At 42.6% G+C, this 16,683-nt stretch overlaps 1 protein-coding gene across 3 annotated transcripts; it reads left to right on the plus strand.

Annotated features, from left to right (window-relative positions):
* The first annotated feature begins 7,264 nt into the window (after positions 1 to 7,264).
* On the plus strand, positions 7,265 to 15,859 carry NRSN1 (neurensin 1). 3 transcript variants are annotated; one of them, XM_040082673.2, is made up of 3 exons: positions 7,265 to 7,432; positions 12,794 to 12,991; positions 14,266 to 15,859. In XM_040082673.2, exons 2-3 carry the CDS (start codon positions 12,803 to 12,805, stop codon positions 14,662 to 14,664), a joined length of 588 nt encoding a protein of 195 aa, XP_039938607.1. In that variant the 5' UTR covers positions 7,265 to 7,432; positions 12,794 to 12,802; the 3' UTR covers positions 14,665 to 15,859. The 3 variants fall into 3 exon arrangements, with proteins under 3 accessions (XP_039938607.1, XP_039938614.1, XP_039938598.1); XM_040082680.2 differs by lacking the exon at positions 7,265 to 7,432 and adding an exon at positions 7,776 to 8,074; XM_040082664.1 differs by lacking the exon at positions 7,265 to 7,432 and adding an exon at positions 9,961 to 10,056.
* Positions 15,860 to 16,683: the final 824 nt, after the last annotated feature.

Here is a 16,683-nt window from a genome sequence, read left to right on the forward strand (position 1 = left end):
TTTTGCCATTGACTCCAATGGAATTACACCATTGCCCAAGAGGTAACAAGAGGTGTTTCTGTCTCTTAAGATAACACTGAAAAGCATAAAAGTCTTCTTATCTCCTGCATAATTCAGAATATACAATAATAATACAATTTCAGACAGCCTCTGAATGAAACCTGTTATTTCTTATGGGCTCAGGCATCTTCCAAAAAGACTGCCAACCTTGATTATGAAATTGGACGGAGAAGAATCCAGCAAACTCCTAGGCAAATTGCTAAAACAATTAGTTAGCCTTACAGTTAGAAACATGTTTCTCATTTCTAGCCTGCATTAACATTGCATTAATTTTGAGCACCTTTATCACAATACATTATTTCTTCTAAAATTAGTTATTAACTACCAGAAATTGCCTCTACTACAACAGCCCCAGTGTTGACTACAGCAATGAAAATGCTATAAATCAGCTAAAAACTCTCCCCTACAAAAGCCATAGTCTATTCAATGTAAAAAAAAACAGGTTATGATCAAGATGCACCCTAACAACAGCAAAATCACTGGAATAAGTAACTAAGAAAGTCATTAACCCTACTATAGCTGGAGAAAAAAAAGGGCTTTGGGGTTTTATTACAAAACATAAACACTTATTTTGGACTGACACAAAATGAGAGGTATTGTTTCATTTGAGACTAATAAATTTCTTTGTATTCCCTTTTCTCTCTCTGTCTTGGTCCATTTATTAAACAAATCCTAACCAAACTATCTTTAAGGGAAGAATCAAAGTATTAAGTTTCAAACTAGAAATATTTTGACATTTAAATTGTTATTTGAAATACCTGATTTTGAGAAGTGCTTTAACACACAGCTTTTCAAAAGCTTTCTGCTCTTTTTTTTTTTTTTTTTTTTTTTTTTTTTTTTTTTTTTTTTTTTTTTTTTTTTTTTCCCTCCATTGGGGGAAAAAAAAAAAATTCCTCTCTTCAACCTTCCAGAAGTTTTTGTTTCTGTGGTTTTTTGGGTTTTTTTTTTCAGTGAATTTACAATCTGTCAAAATAAAATTATGTCCTCATTTATAGATTAGGTAAAAATCATTCCAAAAGCTGGAGAGTGGAATTATTGCCGTTGGTTATGAGAGATGTTGAATAGCGACCTATAATGGTATCTTTCAGCCTTGAAATTGATAACGTAGGCAAAAAGAATTAGAGAACTTTCTTTGCATGCTGGGTATATCAATCATGAACAGAAGATCCTACTTTTTCTGCTTCTAGCTGTAGAGCATTCAAATTGCACACAAATACCCTAATAAAAAAACATAGTTGGTGACCCAGTGAAAGTTTCAGCCTATGTCAGTACCCAGCAAACCATGTCAGTGACATCATGATCATCTTACCATCAAGCACAAAATCACTGGGGCATAATTCACTGTGGAGTATGAATTTTTAAAAAAAAAAAAAAAAAAAAAAAAGGCAAACAACCTCTCCAAATAAACAAACAAACCAAATCAAAACTACATTAATTTCATCAGATTAAAAGGTATTCAAATGTATTATTTTAGATAACAACATCTCATTGATTAAAAGGACTTAGCTCTCTTAAATGAGATACCACAACTTGAATAATTAGATCCCAATGCGGTTTTGAAGATTTGTCCCTTAAGCTTCAATATTTTCAGCACAAAACACCCAGAACAATCAGCTGTCCTGAGCTATTAAACAAGAGAATAGAATGAAAATGTGACTTAATTCCCAGTTAAAAATTAATTATTCAGAGAACATAGTATCATATAACATCAACAAAGCAAACAGAAGAAAAGAGACTGTGTAACATATTTTGTCAAGGTGATGTGTGCTATCTCCTCATGAAGTGTGCACACAACTGTTATGAAATGAGAGATCCTGGAGAGAAAAGGAGCTCTGCTGAAATAATTCTACCAACACCCACAGTGAAACGTGGTCATAGAAATCAAAAGGGTTTTTAAACTCTGTAGGCACAAGCAGAAGATTTGTCTTGTACCAATCTGTCCTTGATAAATATTCACAAATGCAGCAATGTTTTAAATGTCCCACACAAAAGTCTGAGGGTTATGGCAAAAGTATGGTATTGACACTGGAATCTTGCTGGCTTATACATCAAAGAGATTTACACTTCTCACTCTCAGGTGTGCATGAGAGTGAAACTTGTCTGCCTATGATTGTTGTCTGTTTAGTTGTGAACACCATCAGTGAATTAAGGTGGACAGCGTCACCACAGAACTTTGACTATTTTTTAGTTCAGCAATAATAGTGTTCTCTTGAGGGTCATTGCAATCCTGCCTGCAATCCCACCAGTCCCATGTCCTCTAAAAGCACATTAGGATCAAAGGTGGAATTAAATTTTTGTTGGACTGGCTACAAAGAAGACAACATTTTCTTTGTGTCTCTATTAAAACACCTTGGATAGATTTGAGATGCTTATTTTCTCATAACATCTATAAATCATAGGAACAATCAATGTATGCTCTCCTCCATAAATATACAGTTGGTTGCAAAAGCTGAGATGGCATCCTTCTCACTGCTCTCTGGGAAGTAATTGTTTGGAGAGACTTTTATTGCTTAAGTCTAGCAGTGTTGTCTGAAGAAATATGGACTAAGTGACAGTCAGTGACAGCCTGGCAATTGATGCTTGGTATAATGGCTAATTACATTACAAAAACACTGTGGCTGCACTGTTTCAGAGAACAAAAACAAAGAACTCCTTGAACCAGAAGATGCCTTTGCACAGAGGTCTTCACAGCATCCTCCAGACAACGTCGTTCCTGCCTGATAGCAACCACTCTCAGACACTGCCAGTGTACATGGGCAACAGCACCAGCACAGTGCTGTCCTTCTCATCTTTGCTCTTATAATCAAATTATGTCTTTTAAAACCGTGTTTATGCTGATTACACTGTATTTGTGCACAACCTTTACTCTGCCCTGTTGTTTTGTGTTACACATAGTGGTATGGAAGAGACCAATCAGAGAGTAGTTGCATTATAAACTTACAATGACTGCTTTATAAAAGCCAACCAGTTTATCAAAAGATGATAGGAAGAAATATAATGACTTCTGGAATAGAAATCAGACAGATAAAATATTAAGCCTCCAGGGGATTTTGAGAGCAGTTACAAATGTCGTCCTCATGACCTGCAGTATTTACAACAGAGGTCAAGTTTTCAGATGCTTCCATTTCCATTTGGGCACCAAAACGCAGAACTTGGTACTTTGCATATGAGACAAGCTCATCTCTGGGAACAGAATGCACAGGCACGTGAGAGTTACCAAAAGGCTCTTTGGTTCAAACATTTTTCCTCACAGGCATGCAGGAATACAGAACAGAGAGAAACTCATCTGATGTGTCCTAACCCATTCAAACACAGTAACTCGCACACAGCAGCCACAGCTCAGCCTGCTGAGAAACTCAGCCCCTGGCTGGCTGTCCCACTGGGAGCAGAGCACTCTGGAAAGTCTTCCCTAGGCAGGGGTACTCTGCAGTTGAACGTTACACCACACCTCCTCATGAAGAAACTGAATTTCTTGGAATGACTCTGAACAGTTTCCCCTCACCAGCCCTTGGCTTTGAATTCCTCGTCCCTTAAGAAACCAAATTTGAAAAATTACCCCAAGCTCCCAGGCACTGATCTTCATAGGCAGTATATTTCAAAACAACGTGGCCGTCTAGCGGGTAGTAGCAGCTGCTGCTGCAAAGAAAATACTCTCTGCTATACACATTTGCTATCCAACACTTGACACTTCCAGAAAACGGTGGGTTTGATATTTTGCTGTTTCATTTGCGTCTAAATTAAGGCTTTTTGCCTCTAAACCATGTAGACACACTGAACTTGCAAAGCCTATTTGGAAACAACTAGGCCTAAGCGCAAGAAAGTTTCTTACTGAACACTAGAAACACAAACATGATGAATGGAGCCAGTCTCTGAGTGAAGATGGGTCACTGAAATGCTTATAATTCCTACTGTCTATTCCTCTTCACTCAGCATCCCCTCACATACAAATCTTCACTGACTCCTGTGAGGTCCCTGGCACATCTTCAATCACATGTGTATGTGCATTTTGGATTACACAGCTCCTAAACATTTCTGAGGATCGTGATATTCAATTTCACCAACACCAACAGGAATGAAAAAGAAAACAAGCAATTCTTAGCCCATATATTTTCAGCGTAAGATAGGAAAAAATCCACCTAGATTAATGATTTTGATTGTCAAGAAAGAATCTTCTGTATTTCTGGCTCAGGGGACAAGAACAAATCTATATCCAAAGATGGTGATGGCAGAATATGACAAATTATGACAATTAATTATTTTCGCTAGCTAGAACACTTGGAACAAAGCACTGAGGAATACAGCAATGTCTGACAAACAAGTAGCCAAGCACTGGTTTCTGCACAATAGCAACAGACAAATCACCTTATATAAAACAGGACTGCAGCAGCTGGCAGCATGTCTTGAGTCTGAAAAAGACACCTCCTTGATTCATAAACCTTGCTATGCATCAGAAGCTTTGGAAAATAAAATACTCTTTATAATACATCCTCCCAGCTCCAGAACAGCACTACAGACCGGAACGGATCTTTTTGCCTCATTCCTCCCCAGTATTTCTGGCCACTCAAGATCACCCCCTTAATGGCAGGACAGCTCCTTGAGGAGACTCCAAGCCAGAAGAAGGGCAGACAGCTATCAGTCATTAGTCCTTTTCCTTGTGGATCTGTGTCAACTGCAGATTTTCCAGAAGTGGAAGCTTTATGGGCCTCTCAGATGAAGGTGAGCCAGTCATTAGGAAGGTAAGGACAGGCAACTGCATCAATAATGTCATTACAGTGGAACTACTCAGGCCACAACACGTGAAACAGAAGAACAGCCTCTGGAATCTTGCCATCACCATTAAGCAAATAGGAATAGACATCTGCAACTCAGTGAACTTGAGTCTCATATCAATTGCTGCATTTTGCTACAGGAGAAACATGTTTTACAGGAGCTGTAATTTCTCCAATTCAGCACAGGCTCCCAGAAGCTACCTAAGCTGTGTTCATCAAACCAGCTGATAAAGTCACTTCAACTCTCAGTAAGAGAGAAGCCTGTAAACTCTATGGCAACCAACACTACCACCTACAGAAGTTATTGACAGGATTTTTTCCTTGGCATGCTCACTACTGTCCATTATAAACCTTTAGAACAGCAGATGGGAGATAAAGAAAGCACTAGACTTGGTTTCCTCTCCACAAGGGGAAAAAAAACCCCAAACCATATATACAGCTTGCGGTAGAATATTGCACTTCCTCTCCATGCCACTACCAGCTGAAGCCCTCAGGATAAACACAGTCTAAATTTTTTGAAAGCTGGTAGCCAAGGAAAGACCCACATCTGGAAATTCCTTCATATACCAGCAGCTCAAACCCTGAGTCCCACCATGACCTATAGGTCCTGCTAATTTAAAACATTTGTATTGATGTTACCTATTTCAAGGCTAAAGGGGGCACTTACACCCTTCTGTTCAATGTTTCTCATAATCAAACCCAGCTACACTTCAAGAACAGTTCTGATTTCAGGCTGAGTTTAAAGTTTTCCTGATGTGCTAAAGTGCACTAAAATCAACCTATGATACCACCAATGGTTAACCCTTGGTAACCCCTTCAGGGTTGCTAATTTGGAGTTCACAGATCAACATTAGTGCAAAAGTTCCCATTGCTAAAACATTAATTTGTCTTGGCTAGCTGGGCATGTAACTTCTGTGGCAGGAAACAAAACTGGGCCAACACAGGTATTTCATGTTCTTTTTATTTATTGCTTTTGTCAATAGGTAAGTAAGAAAAATAAGCTTTGTAAACAGAGGGAGGACTGATCATGTAGATTAATCACTTTTTTCTATAGAAGACATCTTCCTGATCTGAGATAAAGCAGCATTCAGTTGTAACTGTGATACTATGTGTAAATCTGCTGTTAGTTTAACAGGATGATTAATCACAGAATCTCTTTTAAGACTGGTAGCCCATCTGGCTTCTCATTTATCACCTCACTGTATTTTCCTGGTTTTTTTTCACGAATAGTTGTCAGTTTATTACATGCTAGCTGCTGTGGGCTGGGGTATACTTATTATACTCACTGAACAGCACACTGCTGTGAAGCAGCTCTGCTCAGGTCAGGGGAACGCTTTTGGAATTACTCATTGCCTGACAAAAGAGAGGCATAACAGTTTTGGAAGGACAAGATGAAATGCACTGAAACCAGCACTATTTCCTCCAACTCTAATCCCTTACTTGCCTTTTTTTTTTTTTTTTTTTTTTTTTTTTTTTTTTTTTTTTTTTTTTTTTTTTAATAGCTATTTTTATGATTCCTGGTTTGCAACTACCCAAACTCACTGTCATCATCAAATGCAAGGGTTTTTTTCCAAAGAAGCCTGGGCTATTAATGAAACCATTACTCTCACCTTCTTCTTTATATACTACAGTGATTAAGGCACTTTGGAAATACCTTGTTTTCCCTTTGGCTAACACTACCCCATTTTGCTTTAATGCACTTCCACTTTTTCTGCATGCAACAACACTCTATTTCTGTACATATTTCAGTGCACCATACAGATAAAAGTCTTTAGAACTCTTGCCCTTTGCTTTCTCATTATTTTTTCAGAGGAATTATATATGGCATCTTTGTGGGATACACTTTAGCATCTCCAGCTCTTGGTGCCTTGTCATGCTAACTCTCCTCAGTAACTTCCTTTAGCCCCCAAACTTGCTTTCTTGCAATCTTTTCCCACTCAACAACCAACCCATTGCTATCAGGTCAGCCCCCAGACGCCAGCGCTTGGCCCTCAGCCTCACTCTATCTTCCTGAGGAGACCCCCCTCGGTCTCCTGCTGAGCAATCCACTTCCCCAACGCCCAAATCTCAGCGCCTTGTCCTTCGCAGCACACTTTCTGTCACGTCCATCCACTCTGCTGGACACACAGCACGGGACCGCCCCGGGTCCCTGCGGTTTTCGGTGCTGACTGAAAGGAGGAGGTGGTGTGGGGTGAGCTATCAGGAGGCTTCTGCGCCTACGCCCAGGGAGGTCTCCCGACGGCCGTGACCTTGGCGCGCACCTGGCGGGCGCGGCCGGCGGTACCCCGACGCCGGCAGCTGGGGAGCGCCGGGCTCCCCCCGGGCGGCCGCCCCTGGGCGGGGGCGGTGTGGCGAGCGCGGTGTGGCGAGCGCGGGGGCGGTGTGGCGAGCTCGGCCCGGCGCCGCTCCGCGCCCGGCGGTGGCGGCTCAGTGCGCAGGCACGGCGCGGGAGCGAGCGGCGCTCCGGGCCGTACATAATACGTGTGTCTGGGGCCGGCGCGGCGCAGAGCGGAGATGGGGCCGGGCCGGGACAGCCGCAGCTAGCGCCGCCAGCGCCGCCAGCGCGGGGGCTCGCCGGCCGAGGGCAGCGCCGGGAGGGGCAGGTAACCGCGGGGCCGTCGCTCCGGCCCCTCGCCAAACTTGGGCTCGGCACTTCGGCGGGGGCTCCTGTGGCCGCCGGCGGGCTCACGGCGGGCGAACGGCGCGGAGCATCCCGCGAGGGCAGCGGCCGCCCCGGGCTTCGCCTCCCGGCTCGGTGGGGACGCGGCTGTCCCCGGGCAGGCTGGCGCCGCGCTGCCCCGCCGCCGCCGGGGGTCGGGGAGGGGGTGGCCGGAGCGGGATTTCCGCTGCCCCCGGGGCACCGCCGGGCCGGGAGAGTCGCGGGGGCCGAGATCTCGTCCGCGTCCGGGCGCCGCGAGTTCTTCCGCTTTGGCCGGGAAAAGGGAGGAGATGGAGAGCATCCCTCTCCGGCGCCTGGCGGCGGCGAAGCGAACGGAGCCGCCCCCCCGGCCAGGAATACAGGAGAAGGCGTTGCTCGCGCCCCCCGTGCAGGGCAGGGGAGCAGAAGCGGCTCCCGGATCACCCCGGCTATCCTCAGGGAAACGGCAGTAGGTGCCCATCGCAGCGCCGCAGCCCCGAGCGGGGGCCGGGCGCCCAGGGGTGTCAGAAAGACCACCTCGGAGACTGCTGGGAAGGGCAGGTTGTATATGCCAGTGTTCCCCCTTCACAAGGAACGCTCTCTGTAGGTAAGGACTGGAAACGTAGCTCTTTGAACAGAAGGGTTAAAGTATGTAAATCTCAAGAAGGGGGAGGGCGACTTCACCTGTGCCAACCATCAGCATTCGTGGCTTACATTCGGTGGCAGTGTGGTGTCACAGAGCAATGACACATCTTTATTTCCTTTTGTGCTGCTTTTTAAAATGACAATTCCTTACTTCTTTTTCTTCTTTTTCTTTTTTTTTTTTTTTTTTTTTTTTTTTTTTTTTTTTTTGGTTCAACCGTGGCACAATAAAGCAAAGTATTTGGAAATTTTTGGGGGGAAATTTTCATGGAGCTTGCTCATCTTTTAATCTGTCTGTTCACCAGTCCAATCACATCCAATCACATGTCCCCAGATCAGCAGAGGATAGTAAAGCTGAAAGTAAACAGGACAGCTTTTGCCATGGAAACATAAGTTGCTAGGGGATGGATTGCTACTACACACTGGTGTTCTCTGAAGCTGTGATCCTACATCCTACATTTTCCTGAGCACCTTGGGTTTAGGCACTGAAAAGCTTAATGATTAAGCCGCTTCTTTCAGCTTGGATGTATGTTTTCAGATTGTGGATAACACAGATTTGGGTAACAGCGACTCTCTTTTTAGCAGAAGTTTCCCAACATTTCAGTGTTTAGTTTCTCAGCCCTGAAGGCAAGGCATGCAAATACACATCAACACTCAAGAGATCATAGCTGCTGCAGTATTTATTCATCCAATGTAAATTGATGCTGTGACACACGTTTCCTTCCTACTCGTGGAGAACTGTTTTCTCTCTGACTGTTAGTTCCTGTGCCCTATCAGTAACAAGAACATTACATTTACATTGCAGCTGAGAAAAGAGACCATCTTAGCTCAAATTACCAGGCTGTAATTCTTCTCTCTTAAGGAGCAAGATATGTTTCAAAAGATAGGAGATTATTTCTAAGTGAAAGAGTCTGACCATGAAGAAAATGCTCAGTAGAATTAATATTATGCAGTGCTTGAAAAGAATTAATGATTCTGGCAGCCCTTTTTCTTTTTTTTTTCCCTTCCATTTTAAAAGGTCATACTACCTGATGGTATCACAACTCTTTCTGGCATAAGATCATTCTTTTGTTTTCTGTTTCACCTCTCAGCTCTTATTTATCTTTTTGCTCATATACCTGACCAAAACCACTTATTAGCCTTTTAGATTGCTGAAGAAAAAGAATCTAAGTGTCATATAAGCTGTGTGGCCCTTACAGGCAGTTCTTCATCAAGCTGTTGGAAACACTGCATCCTCCTTTTTCTCTCTTGACTAAACCTACAGACAGTGTAATGAATGCAAGATCATATTTATACAGGTCTCTGTCGTGCCACATTGGGTTTTCTTAAATTTATCACAATAAAGTTGCTGGTTCAGATTCAGCAAAGTGCTTCACCTCCTTTCTGAATGCTCCTGTTGGCAGCTGGAGTGATACAAGCAAGCTTTATTATGACATTATCCAGTCATGTTAATTCTGGTTCTTCCATGGGTTGACCTTATGGAGTCGCTTACACCTGGGGAAAATACCTACCATTCTGCTCATTATGATGGTAAATGATGCTAAATTTGCTTACCTGAATGATTTCAGTTAGCCAGAAGTTAAGCATAATTTATTAAGAAGATAGGAGTGATGTGAGAATGAAGATCTAAGTAAGGACACAAGAGAATAAGTCTCTGCAGAACTTTAGTTGACCTCTTTGTTCCATTTCTGATGTGTGAGATGGAATCTTTGCTTAACCAAAAGACAGGTTGAGAGGTATGGATTTAAAGTGTTCTTATCATTGAGGTATAGGCAGTGTGATGCTGCATGAGAGAACTGGGGCAGCCATGGTAAACTACACCATCTTTTCCTCTTTTCCTTTCCCCCTAAGGTATGTTTATGAGGTGGGCAGAGCTCTGGTTTTAGGAGAACTCCTCAGTGCTTGTGCTGTTAAAGATGGCAGCTAGCTGTTGAAGAAATGGTGGCAGTGAGTAAAGAGGACTTCCTGTCCTCTCTTTTTGGTTAGAGAATAAACAGTTTTCCTGAGGGAAACAAAAAGAGCCTCCAAAAGTAAAATAACTTGCAGCTTTTCCCCACAGTAGTCCACATTATATACTTATATACATATCACTTTTTTAATTCTCTGTACCTCAGAAAATGATAGTGTTCAAAACTTCATAGCATGATAAAAAAGCACAACAAACTATCCTGATTTTATCCTGGTTTTCACTGGGATAGAGTTAATTTTTTTCTTAGTAGTCATTACAGTGCTGTGTTTGGGATTCAGTATAAGAGCACTGTTGATAACATACTCATGTTTTGCTTGTCCTAAACCAAGGACATTCTCTATGTCTCATGCTGTGCCAATGAGGAGCTGCCCAAAAAGGTGGGAGGAGGAACAGCCAGGACAGCTGATGTGAGCTAGCCAAAGGGGTATTTTATACATTAGAACATCATGTCCTGTAGGGGACATTTAACTGTGGGGTTACCAGGAAGGGGACAATGACAGTTTGGGGACAAGGTTTGGCATTGGTTGGGGTGGTGAGCAACTGTATTGTGCATCACTTCTTTTTCTGGGGTCTTACTGCTCCTTTTTTTATTTAGTACTAATAGTATTATATTTTACTTTGTTTCAATGATTAAACTGTTCTTATCTTGGCCTACAAGCTTTACTTTTGATTCTCTTTCCTATTCTACCATGGTGAAGGGGTAGAGGGTAGATATGAGGGAGGGGCTGCAAGGTGCTTAAACCATGACACAAATGAATGCTTTTCAGTATATTAGCTGTAGTTGGAAACACTGGTGTTAGCTATGTACAACTTGACACAGGGTGGCCCCAGGGTCAGGTTCTCCCAGTTCACCTGGTGAGCAGCTGGTGCTGCTCAGGAATTTCCTGCTGTCTCAAGGTTTCTCTCCACCATGCCTGTTCTTCCACCATTCCTTGGAAGGCCAGCACCTTGAGGACACTGATGGGCGCTGGCATTGTACTATCAGCAGAGAGCAAGCCCATTCAGACTTGGAGAGCACTTCTTTACAGTGGCTGAGGTAGAAAAGGGAAACTTGCAGGGAAGACCGAGACAGTTAGGGGTTCAAAAACGGAGCTCCTGACAGTAGCTGTGCTTGGTGCTGCTCCTGTTGCTCTGCAAAGCTCAGTTACCTGCAGTGTTCCCTCTGGCCCTTGACAGGTCTTCCAGCAACATGTGGGCTGCCTCCTCCACTGGGTCATGACTCCTGTGAGCCTTGAAACCTCATCACTGTGCTGTATGAGAGAGATTTGCACCTGTAAGATGTTGAGATCATGAAATCCCAAACTGAATGCATATTAGATATACAAAATAAATAAAACCCGAAGATAATGGGTTTCTGTGAAGACAAAGAAACAAATCCCTCTCTATTCTTAAGCCAAGAACACAAACAGATTCCCAGGGCCCTGGAAGTTCACTGTTTATGCCAGCACTGATTTCTAGCAGAGCCAGCCAAAAGATTCAGTCAGACTGTTGCTATTCCCCATCAATATTTTCTGGATTCCCCTTAATTTGAATGCTTTCATACTCAGGTATTTAATACTCAGCCAGGTCACTCATTCCCAAAGGGCAAAGGTCTGTAGGGCTGCAAAATTGGGAGGACCCAGCTGCCACGGACACATCAAACCTCCCTCCTTCTAAGTGAAATTGCTGCAGAAATCTGACGTACTGCTTGAAGCTGATATAAATTGAGCCATGACTTTCAGGTGCAAGTTCTGATTAACAGTTCCCTTTGGACTAAGGCTTTTTGAACTTCTTTAAAGAGAAGCCAATGAGCTTAAGTGACGTTGAGCTATTGCTCACGTTGTTTTTAGGGGCTAATATTATTTAAATGAATTCAGTACCATCACACTTGCGCAAGCAAGTTCAGACCTTGGACTTGGATAGTGGACACATAGTTAAATAAGGATTTTGTGCGTTAGGAGAACTTACATGAAATGGAAACAGTGAGAAACTTTGTTGGTAGTTTTCATAGCAGGCAAAATTCTGATTTTATTAAAGTCAGCAGGAGCTTGGGCATCAACTTTTTCAAGAGAGCAGTACTTGGCTGTAAGCTTGCTATTAATATTTTGGTCTCGCTGAGCAGATTGATGCTGTTACAGCATTCCATTTTTAATTTTTTTTTTTTTTTTTTACTATCCCTATTTAAATACAAGTTACATACTCTTTTATTTGTCTAGGACTTATTTTGCCTCTGTTTCCCATGGCTGTGAATGGTATATCAATGCATAGTCCTGCACTTCAAAAGCTCAGAAAAAAAAAATATTTTAAAATCCTCTCTTATGCTGCGGTTTGGAAAGTTCATAAGGCGGCAAACTCCAGAGACTGACAGAGACAGTCTGGAAGAGAGGTAGCATGAGCCCTTGAGGGATGCTGGCATATCCTGCTTTTTTCAGTCTCCATGGAAACACACTAGCACATTAGTGTGAAAGATGGGGAGTGAGCACCCTGCATAAGGGAGTGAATGTTCCCTGCAACACCTTTGGGCTGTGCTGTGCCAAGTCACTGAGTTCCTTGGGTTCGCTTGAGCTGAGTCACTGCATGCAACTGTACCTGGCTCATTTCTTGGTTTGGAAAAGAATGAAGGAAAGGTCTCTCCTGGGCTGTGTTTTTTTTTATCACATCTGGAGAGTTTTCAGCCATCTTTGCTCTCCCACCACACCAACAATGATCTGCTTTGCGTGAAATCTCTCGTTGCAGGTAGGAAGGATGAGCTCCTATGCTGACATCTGCGGGTCCAAGCACGTGCAGGGCAGCACTGAAGCGGGGTACCAACGCTACGGAGTTCGGTCCTACCTGCATCAGTTTTATGAGGACTGCACAGCTTCTATTTGGGAGTATGAGGATGATTTTCAGATCCAGAGATCGCCGAGCAGGTGGAGCTCTGTATTCTGGAAGGTACGGCCTGTTGCTTTTTACTTGAGAGAGAGACTCATTTCAAGACTTTCCCTGTGTAACTGCCTGTTTTACCTATTCACCCAGAAAGGCATTCTGTTGCTCAGTTTTGCCTGAGGTGGCCAGATAACGATGTCTGAAAGCAGGGCCCTGGGGTCTTTGGATTATCTGGTTTCTCTGTCCCACTGTCACTGAAACACCAAAGTTTGTCTGGGAACCCCATGTACATCTTGAAAGTGTAGTTTACATCCATTCTGCGCCTATAGAAGTCCTGCCAGATGGCTGGGAACAGGACTGGTAGGTTAAGAGCAGAGTGTGACATAGAGATCAAGAAAATCAAAAGATCTCCATCAAGGTCAGGAAATCTGACAGAATTGGAGAAGAGCAGAGGATAGGTGGGGTCTGTGAGGCCATCCAATCCCTACCCCCTGATGAACCTTATCTCCAGGAACGTTCTGGGTGAACCAAGTTTCATACTTGCACTTGAAATGTGCTATAAACACTCTGATTTGTTCATTTGGCAATAGCAACTTCCTTCTAATCCCTGCAAAGGAACATGTCATGAAGTAAAAGCAAGTGGTTGTTGCTGTATTCTATTAGCCTTCTGTGAATGTTTACATATTTGTAGTGGAGTCTTCTCACACTTGTAACATAAACAAGTGGTTGTTTTTCACATTCCTCTCTGATGAGGGACAATTAATTGACTTCGAGCCTGGCCAGTGGGATGAAGAGGTAGTAACCTTGTTCTCCAATCCCTGGTCATTGTCCAGAATCTATATAAACGAGGTAATCTAAATAAAGATCCTTCTTTTGTTCTGGAGTTGGAGTGTGAGTATCTTGTCTCTTCGTGTCCTCTAGCAACAAGTGGTGACTATGACAGACTACCATCAGGGACTGAACTGTTGGTGCTAACCGCCAGCTAAAGCTAAAGAAATAATCAGTTACACAGCACTGGGGTTAAACTCTGATCCTCTCTCTGATGGGGCCTTTCAACATGAAATGCTGTTTAGGGGTAGTAATGCATATTCCATTGTTTCCAGAAATGTCAGTACTCAATTATATGAGTTGTAAAAATAACATTTTTCCATATATTCTAGTTCTGCTAGGGCCTCATATATCCTAAAAGAAAAATACCCACCTTTTCTTAGGAGAGAGAACTGTATCTGTAAGGCACAGTGAAAAATAAATGCCTCCTAGGAGCACTTCCCAGCTGGAAAGGGAAGAGGAAAAACTGGAAATTAACTGGGGGTTTGTTTGTTTCTTTGCCTGTTTTCCAGGTCGGACTCATCTCTGGGGCGGCATTCATGCTGATAGGTGTAGCTGTTCTTGTAGTGGGTTTTCTTGTGCCACCAAAAATCGAAGCCCTTGGCAAGGATGATTTTGTTGTTGTGGATACCCGTGCTGTTCAGTTCAATGGGTCCCTTGATATATGCAAGCTTGCAGGAGCAATCTTGTTCTGTGTTGGAGGGTCCACTGTGGCAGCGTGTCTGCTGATGTCTGCTTTTGCTAAAAGTTACTCCAAAGAAGAGAAGTACCTCCAGCAAAGATTTAAAGAGAGAATAGCTGATATAAAAGCCCATGCAAACCCAGTCACAAAAGCGCCAGCACCAGGAGAATCAAAGATACCTGTCACTTTGTCCAGAGTTCAAAATGTTCAGCCTTTATCTGAAACCTGACCCTTCCCTTGGGTTTTGTTTCTTCTGTTGATCACTTTAACTGGAAAATATCAGCCCTTGTTGGCATCTGTGCTAGTCAAGTAAAACATCGAATGCTCTGCTATATAAAAACGCAGCTAATGGGGGAGCTGCTCTGGCAAAAATTTAGGATCGGAAAAAAGGAAATTATGTGATTAGACCTGTGACTAATATATTCAGTACCTTTGAACCTTTTAATCTGTGTGGGTGCAGTAAGTTCTTGCAACAATTATTAGGTGTTTAGCTTACCAGATTGCATCCCTGGGAAACCTAAGGTGCACTTACGACAGCTATACCAGGAACACTCTACATCCCACTATTTAAAGTTTGATGAATTTGCTATTTTTTCAATTTCATTAATTTGTTTAATTTTTATGGGTTTTTGCCTTTGAAATACTGTTCAGTCTTATGTTTTTCCACCTGGTTCAGCTGTCTGGGAAGCCAAGATTCTGCCCTTGTAATTTGCACTTGTCCTCCTGTCACATGCTACAGTCTGTATCAAAGTAATACTGCACAGGTAAAATATACATGTCAGGGAGAGCCCTTAATTTGATCCTGGCACAGTGTAACTTCCTGGGAAAGGCAAGTTATACTTGATCCTGAGTTACAACTAACCTGTGCTAAAGTGCCACTTTTGTGTTCATCGTTGCCATGTTGGCAAAAACTACAAACAAAATAAAGATAAGGAATTCCTGTGGGAGGAGGAACATCATACTTGTGTGTCTTTGCTTTGATATTGTTCCTCTCATTAGATTGTATTATGTTGAGGCTAATACAAAATGTTTTTTGTTTTGTCTGGGTGAGAATGAATAAATGTGGTTTGACATGCCCACGCCCTGTATTCTGTCAGTTCACCAATGCCATGTTAGATGATCTCAACGTACGTATCTGAAGACATTTTAAAATGCTGTTTATATTTTTATAGAGAATAGAAAAAGTTATGCTTAACCAGATACCATCTGTGTAAATGCTTACCTAAAGACTTGTCTGTTCATGGAAGACCCCTAATTATTTTCTCATCCAGGGCAATTATTTTACTGTCGTAATCTATGGATTTAAGTTAAACTGTATAAAGAAATATGTGACATTTGTACTCTCTGACAATATGTGCCACCTTATAGTTCTGTCTATTTTTTGAATGGATTGAATAAAATTCTAGGCGTGAGCCAGACATGGATTTTGTGAAAAGTGTCTTTCTAGTTGAAAACATTTAAGAGCACTGCTTAAAGGAGAAATCAGCAGTTGAAACTCACTGGTCTCTTAATGCAGTCTGTTTTCATCTTTCATCTGCGGCGAGGAAGCCACTTTGGTGCTGAATCAAACAGATTCTGCCACAACAGTGGCAGGTATGTTGTAAGAGCTGTGCTCTTTCCCTTGCTCATAAAACATTTTGTTTTCTGTGACATTCAGTTCAGACTTAAAATGTCAAAAAGCCAGATCATATGTGTTTGGAAATTTCAGCTGAACCTGCAGTAATCATCATGGATGACAATACCATGGGAAGTAAAATTTTTTTCAGCATAGAAAATTCACATCTTGGCAACACAATTGCAGAGTCCAAGCATTAGCACTGAAAAGAGGGACAGTCGAGAGCTCATCACATGCACACGGTCATAGAGAGTGGAAGAAAGAAGGTGTAAAGGTGTCAGGCAGTTCACTGGCACCCATATATTAGAAATGCAAACGCACATTGCACCCACTACTTCAAAATAAGACTGTAATCTCAGGGGAGAAATAGATGAAGCAGGGCTAAAGAGGAACAGATCAGAAGACTGGCAAGGTGAGCTGTGTATTTATAAAGAAAGCCATCAAGAACAGAGGTGAAGGGTACTGGTTACTCACAAGGCACATGAAGAGCCTGTCACCGCTGCTGTTTGTTATTTATTCCAGGTGGAGAGGGTCCTCAGCATTTCCAGTCCAGGTTGCAAGGAGCGTTGTTTACGGCCACTGACTTTCACTGCTGTCAGGCTATCGGTATGTGGGCAGCAGTCAAACTGTTCT

Source organism: Hirundo rustica, chromosome 1, assembly GCF_015227805.2.
Source record: "Hirundo rustica isolate bHirRus1 chromosome 1, bHirRus1.pri.v3, whole genome shotgun sequence".
In the NCBI taxonomy this organism is placed as follows: domain Eukaryota; kingdom Metazoa; phylum Chordata; class Aves; order Passeriformes; family Hirundinidae; genus Hirundo; species Hirundo rustica.

What these genes read in the sequence shown, in the direction of transcription:
- NRSN1 (XM_040082664.1), top strand. An exon ending in GGAGCTCTGTATTCTGGAAG is followed by an intron (nt 12,992 to 14,265) that starts GTACGGCCTGTT and finishes CCTGTTTTCCAG; the next exon opens with GTCGGACTCATCTCTGGGGC.